The sequence below is a fragment of the Paralichthys olivaceus genome, chromosome 9, assembly GCF_024713975.1.
Source record: "Paralichthys olivaceus isolate ysfri-2021 chromosome 9, ASM2471397v2, whole genome shotgun sequence".
NCBI lineage: Eukaryota > Metazoa > Chordata > Actinopteri > Pleuronectiformes > Paralichthyidae > Paralichthys > Paralichthys olivaceus.
In genome coordinates, this window is record NC_091101.1 from 22,800,883 (window position 1) to 22,815,057 (window position 14,175).

A 14,175-nucleotide genomic window follows, 5' to 3' on the forward strand; every position below is an offset into this window, starting at 1 on the left:
TAATGCAACTAAAGTCCAACATTCCAGCATCTCCAGTCACATGTCATCTTTGCAATAATCTGAATGAATTCCATTGTAATTAAAGAATTTGAGGCGCAGATAAAATATTGAATATGGGCCCAGTTAACAATTGTGTTGTTAATTAATCAATTAATTATATGGTTTTTGAAACTCTTTAAATGTTGAAAAACAACCAATTCAATATTCAAAAATATTTTATTATTATGAATTTAAATATTTGAACCAATCAATAATAAAGAAATCTTTTCCTTCTCTTCCTGTCACCCTCTGTCCAGCTCGGACCAATCAGTCTCCTGTTCATGGGGATTATCGCAGTCCACTGTATGAGGCTGTTGGTCACATGTTCTCACCACCTGAGTGCAAAGTAAGTAAAACAAACTTTATTTTACTGTTTAACCATAATCATCATTATAAATAACAATAAATAAAAAGAAAAGACAATTACAACCAAATAGAACAGAAACGTGATTTAAGACAAGAAAAAAATGTAGAATATAAACAGAAATTTCCTGCATTGTTTATTCTGTAAAATAAATGTTTTCATGTCAGCAAACATGAACACGGTCTCATTTTTATCAGCCAGCCAATAAATCGGGCTGGCTCCACTACACATACAGCCTTGAGTGGGGTAATAAGTTGTATATTTCTATTCAGAACAGCAGTACTATCATATTATACACCAGTATATTATTTAGAAATCCAATTCCGGAACCATTTTATAGGGCAGACAATACCAAACTGTGTTTGCGTTGTAAAACCACACTATGTGTTTACTTTGCTCCCCCTGCGCCTTGTTTGTTGTCGCTGGCTGACAGATTACACTCTATTCTAGTGTCTCCACCCTTTTCTACTGTGTACTCAGCAGCATATGGACAAAGCTGAGGCTGTCGTCATCTCCACAAACACAACGTAGTGCAGCTGTGATCTGTTATCATCAAGTAAATGTTTTAAAACCATTAGATTATGTAACAGAACAAATGAGACCATAAATGCAAAATATGATGCGTTATCTTTTTTACAGCTAACACCCTGAGCGTGTGTGTTGACACTGAGCTCGTCCTGGGTTCTCTGTTAACGCAGAAATATACAGTAGCTCTGCCCTCCCAAAATAAAGAGGTTTATTCAGACAGAGACCAGACGACCAGAAATTCAACTTCAACTTCAAACCCTGAGAAATGTAGAGGAGGAACAGTCGTGGGGAAGTTCCTCTCTTTCATTTACTGCAGAGTCAGAATCATCACTTCCTCTTGTTCCCTTTTTCTTATGCAGGAGCAGCAGGTTTCATTTATTCAAGCACTGAAACTGCAAATTTACAATTATCAAACCTACATCTGTTATTCTAATCAGCTGTAATGAACTATTTTATACTTTCCTGATCTTCACTGCATAAAGTTTTCCTACAACCACGGCAGCTTTAAACTGTGTGAAAAAGTGTGAACATGAATAAGTATGTAGATAAAGTAGAAAACATACGTCTGATGTCCAAACAGTGATGCAGGATGAAGACCTTTGCTGCAATTTTTTTTCATGCAATTAAATTGCATGATATGCATCCAGTTAACGCAACTTTCACATCCCCAATGGAATTTTTTTGATGAGTGATATTGCAACTTTTATTTGTTCGTACCCAGGAAGACTTTTCCAAGGTTTCGTTTCAGACATTTACACGTCCAACAAATCAGAACGTGTGTTGTAGACAATGTCACATTCAGATGCACACACAGCTGGGACTGTTTACGAACAAATGGAACAATCAAGAGAAATCTTTTATCAAGACTGGTTCCCGTTGTTGCAGCAGTTTGTCAAACTTTCTGATGAGCATCCTCTAATATGCACAGAAGTTTTTGTTGTTGTTGTTGTTGTTTTTGTTAAGCTCCCCCGAACCATTCAGTGAGCTCACCATGTCCGGAATTCTCTTCAGAATGATTCGCAATTTCATGCTATTTATTTTTTGTTGATGTGTAAAGGCCTTAAGATCTGTGTTGAGAGAGTCTCAGCTGCAGTAACACGATGGGAATCTGTTTCTCGTTCAGGGTGAACAGGCCATCTCTCACCTATGGCGAGGCGGTGCAGTATGGGATGGAAAACGTGTCGTGGCTCAGGAGACATTCCCAGTGGGGAAAGTAAGACAAACGCTTTCCAGTCTTTCATAACCAGACCTTGACTTTAATTCATATTATTCCGCGCACAGCTGTTTCACAGCATCGTTTCGTCTCTTTGTCTTTTTCAGACGAACCGTGAACTTGTTCCTCATCATCACGCAGCTCGGCTTCTGCTGCGTCTACTTCGTCTTCCTCAGCGACAACGTCAAACAGGTCATGATCACACACAAATGTCATCGGCCACCTTCGGGGACTTTGCATAGGCTTACATTAATTTCCTAGAGCTTACTCCAAACCACCAATGTGCCTAACCTTCATCACTGACCCAAACGTTCTGAATTTTCTTTCCCAAAGGTAGCCAATGACAGAAACACACACACACACACACACACTAGTGCTTGAAAGTACTCTGATGTGATTGGTCTGCTTAAGTTGTTAACATAACACAGTAAAATCAAGCCACTCAATCAAAGTGTCTGTTTACTTTATTGTACAGAAGCTCTGTTAGTCTGGTCACATAAAGGTTATTTTAGTTCATACAGCCAGAGTTATGCAAGAGTTTTGACCATATATGTACATACGCTCGCTGACGAGGTGAGCAGCTTTCAGTGGACGTTCAAAGTTTACACACATACCACAGGAGATATGAATAAATACTGTAGGTCAGTAGCGATGGAGGGATAATGGTGATTTCATAATAGTAGAGGGAAAAGATTTAAATGCACCAGCTTCATCAGAACACTTAAAATGATCCCAAACAGGAATGTTTGCTTCATCTATGATTACTGTAACTTTTGATCCTCACCTTTTTACCACCATCCAGCCCCTTGTTATGGTTGAAGATATGGAAAGTTACACAGGTTGAACAACAGTGAACTTTTTTTAATTTGCAGTTTACATTTTGCTTGTTTACATGATGTTTCATTAAAAATGAATAAAAACTATGGTCCCTAAATTCAAGTGTCCTTAGGTCTCTTGAAAGGTGCAATATATAATTCTATACATTTAAGTTATTATTTTTATATTATTAAAATAGTTGTCGATGGATAGATTTGTGCTACACTTTCTTACCACTAGATGGTGATGTCCGTCTGCCATGTGTGCCACCAAACAATTTAATTCTGAGAACTCAAAAACTCCCAATCTCTCCTGTTTATGTAGATTAATGAATAATACAATTGGAAAATACAAGAAAAAAAAATCCCACTGCATTGACACTGTTTTTTTCCCATAATCCAGCATGATACAAATTGTGTACGAGGATTCGTTAAAGGATTTTTGAAATGGTTTAAAGAAGTGATTTAAAAGATGTCACTGATTCTGCAGCCTCAGGATCAAAACTAGATCAAACTGATGAAGCTGATTAGAAACTATTGAAACTTAATATTCATTTATAAAACAAAATGATGAATCACTTTTCTTCCCCCTCTTATGTTAAATAACTTCTGTGTTCTCTCCTCTTCTGTCTTCACCAGGTGGTGGAAGCAGCCAACGCCACAACCTTCAACTGCTACATGAACTACACCAATCAGACGCAGGTCCTGGTGCCGAGCTTCGACTCTCGCCTCTACATGCTCTGCTTCCTGCCCGCCTTCGTCCTGCTGGTCTTCACCCCTAACCTGAAATTCCTGGCTCCTTTATCCCTGGTGGCCAACCTGGTTATGACGGCCAGCTTGGTACTCATCTACTTCTACTCCATCACGGTAAGCTGTGTGTGTCTGTGTCACTCTGATATTCAATCTGTAATGACCTTTTTGATTTTATAATATACAGTCTAGAAGTGCGTCAGACCTGAAGTAGTTTCCCTCATGATCCAGCAGAGGACGCTCATCATCATCAGCTTGACCTATTGTTCGCCCTCTTGATCTGTCAGTGCAGTAAGCCTTTGCCTTAACGTTGTTTTGATACGGAACTGGAGCGAGCAAGCGAAACCATCCTTAGCGGACAATCACGACACCAAAACACCTGAGAAGCGCTGTGTGGAAATGTTTTGTGCTCTTCATTGTAAACAGGGAAGTAAAAAAACCGGAGATGCAGTCAGACGTCAAATTCATCCAAACTTTTTTTTTTTGTTTTTTGTTTTCAAATATCAAACTGTTGATGTAGAAAATTTGTTTTACTTCCGTTCATTTAGTTTTATTTTCACCTACAATTAAGCATTTATTTGAATTGCATTCAGCCTCACACAGAGTAGTGGTGATAATTCTCCGCTGCTCTGCTGCCACAGTGATGTTGTAGCAGCATGTGCACATGTCATCATACGCTTTAGAAAAACAAAATGAAGTGAGAAAGTCAGATTTCTACAGCAAGATCTGATGACCAAGAGTGTGCACTGCATTTTTTGCACATTTGTATTTGTGCAGTTTATACAGTTTTGGTATTGTTTCTATTTATAGAAGCTTTCACTTACTGGTGCGATTGTAACTCCGCAGTTTCCCTCGGGCAATCTTTCAATTTTTTTCTGATTCTATTTCTGGTCTTACAGCCACCGATCTCAAACTGCTGTGTGTTGTGCTCTGTCTCTTTGTTTCTAGTTTGTTGATTGGTTTCTAGGCGTGATGTTGATAACAGGACAACTGGTAGTGACAGAGTCTCCAGCCTGTTTTCCAGCAGTGGAGTATTTCATCACGCAGCTTCTGCCCTCTGCAGATACATAGAAGTCGCGTTCCCTGAGAAATGGCCTTGCCTTGAAAAAAAAAATGTAATTTCTTGCATCAGAAACCTTACAAAGATCCTGCTCTCAGAGATCTATGTGGCCCATAAGGTGTTTCTGTGACTGATGAATCACCTGAGACGGGGATTTTGAGAAAACTAGAGCATAAAGGCGAGAACTGTCTTGAAAACAGTCTGGAGTCACTTTCTATTCATATCTCACCATATTGTCCGTGTGCATTTCACCTCAGCTTGCATAATAGTGTTAATAAGGCTCTGGCTCATTTTAAGGCCAATATAAAATATAGATGTATATCATAGAAAGTGAAATCACAGAGAGGTTCCCCTCCATCGTGCTGACTCGTACTCTTTTTCCCATCTGAATAAATTAATCCAGAGTCATTCTTTAACTGTCCTCGGCCCTGTCCCAATTCCTCTCCCTTGGCTCTACCCATAGATATGAAGTGCCCTTCGCTGTAAGTGTCCTGTTCCAAACGGATCCACAGGGAAGAGGGCTAGAAAATCTTCCTTAGGAATCGGCACACCACTCACTACATCATCAGCAGCCGACCAACATTATTACAGTGACTGACAATAACATGTTATTCTGCTTATTCCTCAACTACTTATGAAAGATTCTAATCATGTTAAATTATCCTTTTGGCAGCTAATGTAATAAACAACCGATGAGTCTAACAGGACCAGGGAGAGAAGTTCTCTTGGCACAATGGTGTTGTTACTTAACGTGATTACTTTCTGTCCATAGAGTGAATGTCTTGTCTGCAGGAGTGATATGATTATATCTGAAACGAGTGTCTGTCACCCAGCAGTAACAAACCAGACAGTCAGAGGGGATCGTCCAACAAAGCCTCAGATTATAACATCACTTCTATTCAATTTTATTTGTATTACACCAGATAACAACATACATTATTTAAAGTAGAGCTCAATCAGTTTTAAACAATGCAGACAAGATGCAAATTTATGTTTGCATTCATTTAAGTTCTATATATTTTGTTTAATTTGTTTTTCTTTTTATTTATATATATTTATAATGAAGTTTATGGTTAAACTGGGAAAAAATATGGTTAAAATCAATCAATACAGGCTGTTTTATTTGTACAGCTTTTTCCATACAAACAATGTAACACAAAATACTATATAAGCAGAAATAAAAATATTAAATATCTATGTTTTCCTTTCCCCAGAACATCACAGATCCCACCAACCTACCAAAAGTGGGCAGAGCTAAGGACTACCCTCTCTTCTTCGGGACGGCCATCTTTGCCTTTGAAGGGATTGGAGTGGTATGTGACCTTCGTGTGCTGTCGTTCTTTTGTTTTGACAGGTCGTTTATGATGCACTCTGTTAAAGAGTCTGTGTCTTTGTCTCTGTGGGTCGGCAGGTTCTTCCCCTGGAGAACAAGATGCAGAGGCCTCAGAGTTTCACTGTGGTTCTGTATTTAGGGATGGGCATCGTCACCTTCCTCTACATCAGCCTCGGCACCATCGGATATTTGTGCTTTGGAGAGCACATAGTAGGGAGCATCACTCTCAACCTGCCAAACTGCTGGTAAGAAACACCAGCGTTCCCCACATTACCTCAGTGCTCTTCTTTGGCTTGTGCCAAAATTCATGGAAATTGGTTCAGTAGTTTCTGTTTAATTGCACTGAAAGACAGAAAAGCAATTGAACACAGATGAGGACATCCCTGGCATAGGTAATAATCATCTAACGTCTTTGACTAATTTGTTTTGTGTGTCATCTGGTTCGTCTGGGTCTTGATTAACACTATTCATCTTCATCCCTCTGATGAAAACACTCAGTCATGATGCAAACTCATCTCATCCCTTCTGTAGGATAATTTAAGGGGGAATAAAGTTAGTAAAACCAAATACTCTTGTTGGATTTGCTTCCTCATTACTTGGCACTATCGTCACAGCTGCAGGAGACCCAGGTCTTTAGAAATGCCTCATGCGACTGGACTGATGTCGCTAATTAGTGGAGCAGACTGGCTGTTTAATGAGGTTGAAAACTGAAACACTGCAATTACCAGTATCTGTAAGTGAGCAGCAGACAGTCAGTGCTTACTATGTGTTTTATAAGGATATTGGATTAATGGATCTTGAGCATGAAGTTTGAGGCCTTGTGCTGATCCATCTGTGGCTTTTATGATTAGCTGCATTTCGATGCACTGAACAAATTCAAACTTCCTTTCTCATAATATTATCATTTCCAGGACTTACCAGGCTGTGAAGCTTCTCTACTGCTTCGGCATTTTCATCACCTTCGCGTTGCAGTTCTACGTTCCAGCAGAGATCCTCATACCGCCAGCGGTGGCCCGTGTCTCAGAGAGATGGGAGACGGCTGTCGACCTGCTACTTCGCACCGTCTTGGTCATCTTCACATGTAAGTAGCGCTGGGTTCTATCAGAATATGAGATTATAGTCAAAGCCCTAACAAGCAGCATTCTCTAGTCTTCTTCTGCAGACCAGCTGACTTATTTCTCTCATTTATTCATTGTACGATATGTTCTAATGTGCAGCGCCTTCATTTCAATCCTGAGCAGGATCAAGAAAACACATGTCTGTTCCGTGCATCTTTCTGGCTGCTGTGAAGCTTTTGAACTTCAGTCTGTGGTGCGCCCAGTTTCTTTTATTGGATTTTTTATTAGGTGCATTTTTACAAAAGAAATAGAGCGGGGACAATCAGCATGCCAGCTGCCACTTTAAAGGCATTTTATTTAATAAATGATGTTTTTTCACATAATGACGAGCAACTCATTTGAAATCTGCCTCATCTTTTCACAGCTCTCTCGTCTTATAAAAATCACACAGAGGTAAAAAAGAAAAATACAATAAAGTAATTGCAGCCAAGGCAATGCACATCCCAGTCATTGAAGTTTGTGTTCAAGAAGAGCTTGAAACTTGAAATTGAGATAATACAGTAAATGCTCATATGTTTGTTTTGCAAACTAGCAAGAGAAAAAAGTGTAAGAGGTCTCTTATCCCACAGCAACAATAGTGTCAGCTGATTTCCTCAGTCAGTTAAATGGAGGGTGGTGGGAGCCGGACCCTAAGGAATTTCTGTGCTACTACTACGAGCCCTCTGCGACCAATTATTTCCAGGTACTGTACTGTGGAGCAGCAGGAGCTTAACTTGGAATTAAAAGTCCCCTCTGCGATTTTCTGTTAGCGCTTCCATCGTGTGTAAGAATGGTGAAGTTTAGGAGATTGTGTCCGATAACGGATTAAAAAGCACTGGCTCCTTTTGACAATAAACTCCAGTTTCTGTCTCTGAAGTACTCAGTCCTCACCTTTTCATCTATTTCTCTTTTTGTACCAAAAAACAATTAGGGATTAGTATTATTATTATTCACAAGGTCTATCAATTTATTTGTTGCACGGTGCTTGTTCATCCTGTTATTTATTGTATTTTTGTCGGGTGTGTGCATGTTATCTTTATGGTTGGGAGGAGGCTTGGTTTAGCACTTCTTCAGGTATGTGTTTCTGTTGGCTCACAGTTGATTGCCTTTTTAAATCCACCATTTTGTCTGGTGCCAGTTTTTTTAAACCAGAAGTAAAAATGTTTGGAGGAGCGTGGGGGAAGAGCCTAACTGAGAGCACGCCCACCTACACGGTAAAATGTTTACTGACGTTATAAGTTAAGTGACAAGTCATTTTTTCATATACTTAGAGAGACTCTGACTGACTGGAGTTGCCCTCTGCCGCACATTTGAGACAATAAAGGCCCTTCCACTTTGGCTTCACTATCTGGACCCAGAGTCTACATCATTTTCTCTGTTGTTGTCTCGTGCCTCCCCAGTCAGACTGTTGTAATTCTGTGTGGAGGTCCTGAGGCACATCAAGGTCAGTAGGGGGCAGACTTCTACTCATTTAAAGATCATTATGTTCTTAACAAAGCTGCCAGAGTTGAGAGGGGTTGAGTTTCAGCAAATGCATTGAAAGTCAGGCTAGACTGCGTTCAATGGTCTCAATGAACGACTACCAACCTCTATATGTAGCTTTGGGCTCGAGTCACAAAAAACAATGCCTGTCAGGTTCAGGTCAGACTCTGTTCGTTTTCTCGAACAGTGGGGACAACCTAAATATATGGTGTGATACATCTACTGAAAGAGGTCGGGACAGTCCCTGTAGACTGGCAGATGCAGTAACCATTTTTAAAACCAAAGGGTGTGCTACATTATGTGTAACCGTGAGGATACTGACGTGGTTTGCTTATCGAGTCTTCTTAGTCTCAATGGCCTGAGAGAAGCTTAGTCTACGTGGGCTGCAAGCCATCCACTCCTCATGAATGGAGTGAGAGATGCACTGTATTTAAATTCTTGGCAAAAGTTCAAGCACAATTGTTTGGTTGGCAATGGACTCTGACAAGTTCAGTCTTTTTGACCAATTATTTACGGCAGAAACTCTAAATGCAGCTCAGGAGTAGAATGAGTTCAGTTTGGTGACCTCAGGATCGCGCCTCTGCTTTTTGCTGATGATGTAGTTCTCTTGGCTTCATCAGACCATGAGCTTAAGCAGACACTCGAACAGTTTGCAAACTAAGCCTTTTTCAGACATGGAACACGTAACATTGCTGGCTTCGTCTATCTGTTGCACTGATTCTTGTCATTCAGACAAAACAGCGGTGAGTTATAAATAGCTACAGACTGTTTGGTTCTCTCTTGGGCTGGATCACTGATTGATTTTGGAATTTATTTAGCAATTAACACTTAAATGAACGACCATTTTGAGCATGAGGAAATTACAACACTGCAGACTGAACACACAAAAATGTATTTTCTTCATCATGCAATGTGATCAGGGTCTGAATACTGCCGTTTTATAAAACCCAACAGTTCAAAATCATTGAGTGACACAGGAATTTTATGGACGATACTTTCACACCAGCCTTCTCTGACTGTAAAATGTTTAATTGTAATCCAATTGCATTTAATTCAGTACTGCATTGATGGTGGTATCTGTTAGCTTTCAGAAGAAGAGCAGAAAGTCAGACAAAAGAAATGCTGAGTACAGACACAGTGCTCCCTCTATTTCAGTATTCGTATGTTAAGTTGAGCAGAAATTATTTTCCATCTACAGATTAATGCTTGATCCTGTTAAATCGGGATGGTTGGACTCTCCCATAGGCACAAAACAAGAAGCTGTAACATCTAGACGAAGGAGAACTGCCACTCATTTGTATTTAAAAGAGTCAGTTGAGATGGTCGTTTTATGGTGAAGGAGATTACAGGACAAAGAGCACCAGAAGGACTTTGCTCCCACCTGGTCTGGCATCACCTCAAAATCCCCCAGAATCACAGAGGAAGATGTTGGTTTACCACAAAAAGCAAACCTGGAAAAGTGGATAATTAATGGATGGATACAAAACAAGCTGCCACTAAATAGTTTAATCCAGTCAGCACTCAAAAACCAATTTGAGAGGAGCTCCATTGATTACATTCTGTAGGGAAATGTGTTTGATGGTACTAATTGAATTTTGGATGGATGATACAAACCAGTGCGTCATTGTTTAATGAGCAATGGCTCATTTGTTCTTGGTGCTGTTTAAAGAAAAAAAGGCTAAGTAAGGTTTGGTTAAAGGCAAAGAACTGGAGAAGTAAGTGTGTTTGCCGCAGGCAAAGTGAATTCGATGACCAATCCACAGGTAATGAGTAGGATGGAAGCTCACCTCCACATTTCATTGCGTTTACATAGAATATCTGTGTAGACTCGAGTCTCAGATCAAAATGCATTTAGCTAAAGATTACAGAAATATAAATATATTAGGGGTCGTTTCATCTAGACAGGAGCCATTAAACATTTCAAATGGTGAAATAGTAGAGTATTTGTTGGAAACAGGACATTTATATTTGTTCAACGTATTTCTTTAGGGAATGTGGGAGCATTTTGTATTTACATCTCAGGAAAGTGTGATACCTTTTAGCTGTATTTCATGATTTTCACCCCTGTCTGTTTCTTAATTCCCGAATCAGAATCAGAAGCATTACACAGAAACAGCAGATTTCCAAGAAAGAACCCATTTTATTTTGAATTGGATCCAGAATAAGGTGAGATTTGTGCAGCTTGATTTACTGTCAGGGGACTGAGGTATGCGCTCTACTGACTCATTTAAGTGTTGACATGACACAGGTTTTAATAGTCTGAGTAATTAAGTGTGTGCACTAAATAAAACAGAACCTGTATTGATATTATTAGCTCTATTATGGCTGTTGTATTGGTCATGTGTTGCCTCATGGGTTTAGTTGGATGTGTCACCCGTGCAGCTGACAGTATACAGTAAGTATCACAATACTGGATGGGTATTATGCGTCCTGCACACTTGTTGTAATGTTAAGTGCTTTGCATAAAAGCCTCCTTTAAATGATCGAAGTTAAGACCACAAGATGTGAAGGGTTCAAAATTAAGCAGATAAATGTGACACGCTCGAGGGGAGTAGGATACAGATGCTGCTCTAAAGAGTGCTTAAAGTCTTATAGCATGTTCGCTTTATTGGACAGGATTGTTTATGAGAGGAAGTAACAGGGGAGTTACAGTACATGAGGGAACTGCATCAGTGAACAAGATGTAGTGTAGATGCAGGTTTATCTTATGCAGCTTATTTAACTGCTCTGCACAGATACTCAGTTTGTGGATGTACAGTTATTCTTTACGTAAATTGTGATAAACAGTAAAAAAAAAAAGCAAATGTGAATATTTATCCTTGTCAAGAAATGCGGAGCTTCAGTTCATTGCTATTCTGTCCTTGCTGCCCTTCACATGCAATAAAACTTCAAGTCATGGCCAAGTTATTGAGTTACAGAGCCACAGCTCTTGTTAGCCTCAGGATCTTCATTTCCTTTATTAGCTGTGATTCTCCTATGGAGAATATATGCAGATGACATTCGCTACGCGGCACAGGTTTCTTCACATGCATATTGATAAGCTAATAAAAGGGAATACATGCTTACATGTGCCACTCCACGTCTGTGGGTCATTTGCATGGCAGCCTCTAGTCTCATCAATGCTGGGCAGCGTGTGTGTCATTAGTGTGGAGATGGTGCAGCAACAAAAAAAGACTGGCTTCCAATCAGGTGCCAGCGATGCATGCTTGAATGAAGGAACCGAGGGACAGGGGGCTTGGATCATGTTGCTCCTGAATGCACATTTATGTGTAGGAGATTGCTTTTGCATCAAAATACAAGATGAGATTGAAGTACTGCATCATCGTCAGGGTATGCGTGGAATAAACCTTGAAGAGAATGCCTCTGAGAGATGTCGTCTTTGAATAGAGTGCAGATGTTGGTTCGCGACTGTCTGGAGGGAAAAGCTTTTGTCTTTGTTAAACTGCTGCTGTATGTCAGCTACGGGAATTTGCTTCTCTCGGTAGTAGTGTAGTGCAAAGTTATCTGAGTGTACAGTGAAAGACAGCCTGGCAACATACAAAGAAACAAAATCCTTGACAGACTAACACTACGCAGGGGCATAACTTTTTCAATCTTTCTCTGAGCGTGGCCAAAAAAAGGAAAAATTCATATTAAACTTAAGATCACATAGAGACTAAAACTCAGTGATATCCAGAGAGACCTGTGTCGGTGTTTAGAAGTGGAGCTGTAAAGTTTGTCTGAAGAATATTTAATCCTAGAAGTTTCTACGATCCCAAAAGAGGTAGAGAAGTTGAAGTGAATAAGTAGGTAAGATTTCAGTCTGGATCCTAAGTGTGAGGAGGAGTTGTTCTATTTTGCCATTTTGTATTGTTGGTTAGCTGACAAATCATCTGAGATGTGAGAGTGTCCTTCAGGTGATGGTGGAAAAGGAACTGCAGCATTGACTGATGTCCCAAATGGCAGAACTGTGAAATGAACTTCGCTGTTCCCCAGTTTTCCCAATTGCTACAACAACAAATTCCTGGTCTTTCCCTCGTCATGACTTTCAGTTCGAGCTTTGACAGTCGGATAAGAGTTAAAAGAGAGGACAGCCTTGAGCCAACTCCTCCTCTCTCTGCTGTGCTGTGACTTATACTCCTGCTCGAAAGGTCAGTTTGTTTCAATGCAGAGAGATTTCTTTTGAAGTGAACTCTTTATTCTAATTCGCTGGAGATAGACTGAGGGTTGGAGGTTACAGCTGCTTCTGTTGGATCAGAGACCCTCAAAGTGGCAGTGGTAGGGATGCTACACAGCTTTGTCTTGTATTTTGCAGTTGTACTTGCCATGATACTGTTATGTTGACATTTAATTGCAGTTTGATCAGCTGATGAATTTTAAATCTAATCTTGTTGTGTTAAGATAAATGGAGCAATGTTTGCCAGCGAGTTCAGGCAGTCTACTCGAACTGCACTGCTCTACTCATGAGATCTGCCTCACCCATCACACACATCCTCCCAATTGTGCGGTGTATTTAAACTGCAATGGTTCAAGATGTTAGTTATGTAATTAATTCAAGGGGAAGTGAAGACTGCAATGTTGCAAACAAAGTCTACTGCCATCAGATTCTCCATCCAACCTCAGCGTAGACTGTATCTGCTTTTCAGAGCAGAAGTAAGTATTAATACACAAGTTGCATTCACCTTGCTGAGCAATAAACAGTGGGACAAATATAGAGTTTTGCTCCTGCCTGTACAGAAGCTTTAATGGCCACACTGGTCATTTCACCTCTTCTTTGAAAGTGCTTCCATTGTCTGAGTCACTTTGCCACAGGCTGGAGCTGAGCAGCTAGCGTGTGTTGTTAAGCCGTTGATGGGAACATGAGAGGACGTGAGGATGTCGCGTGAGCCTCTTCTTCATGGGTTTTTTTTTTTTTTTTTTTCTTCATCCTGGAGCACTGTGGTACAAAGGTGGCACGCCACTGGGAAAGCATGCTGCAGTGTTGTTGGACTGGAGTGCCGTCTTATTTTTTACCCTTTGAGAAAATCGATGCGTGCACACGTTCACCTTTATGTCTTGTGACCTTTGCTTTCTGTTCCTCTCTCAGCTCATCTGAGTTCCACTGTGTCAGTGAGAAGTAGTGAATGAAGACCAGATCATTGTGTATCAGTGTGTTTAAGAAAAACACTATTAAATCATATTTTGTAAAATTTCTTCTGTTACTTCCAAGTTATGAGACCATCTGTTTTAAGTCAGTAAAACTAAATAAATGATGTTTCCTTCAAGAATACCCAAACATCCAAACATTCCCCCCCATGTATTTGATCTGCTAACATGCAGGAGGTGGGGTTTATGAGAAATAAATTAAACGTCATCGCCTGGTTGTGCAGGTTTTTAACTGGGCTCATCTTTAAATGACAACCTCTGTCCACAAACATCGGGACCAGCAGCTCTTATTGTGTCAGCCGAGCTAAAAGCAGCGCTGCCCGTGTAGCCGGGCCTTGAGAAGACAGGTCAGCCTGAGGATTTCTGTCTT

The 14,175-nt window shown here is 40.2% G+C and overlaps 1 protein-coding gene across 1 annotated transcript in view; it reads left to right on the forward strand.

Annotated features, from left to right (window-relative positions):
* slc36a1 (solute carrier family 36 member 1) overlaps positions 1-14,175 on the forward strand; it is a 34,089-nt gene that overhangs the window by 6,768 nt on the left and 13,146 nt on the right. Inside the window, exons 5-11 of the mRNA XM_069532054.1 lie at positions 297-385; positions 2,055-2,144; positions 2,252-2,336; positions 3,599-3,826; positions 5,984-6,082; positions 6,181-6,347; positions 7,014-7,183. Of these exons, the coding sequence (XP_069388155.1) occupies positions 297-385; positions 2,055-2,144; positions 2,252-2,336; positions 3,599-3,826; positions 5,984-6,082; positions 6,181-6,347; positions 7,014-7,183 (928 nt within the window). The remainder of the gene's footprint in view (positions 1-296; positions 386-2,054; positions 2,145-2,251; positions 2,337-3,598; positions 3,827-5,983; positions 6,083-6,180; positions 6,348-7,013; positions 7,184-14,175) is intronic.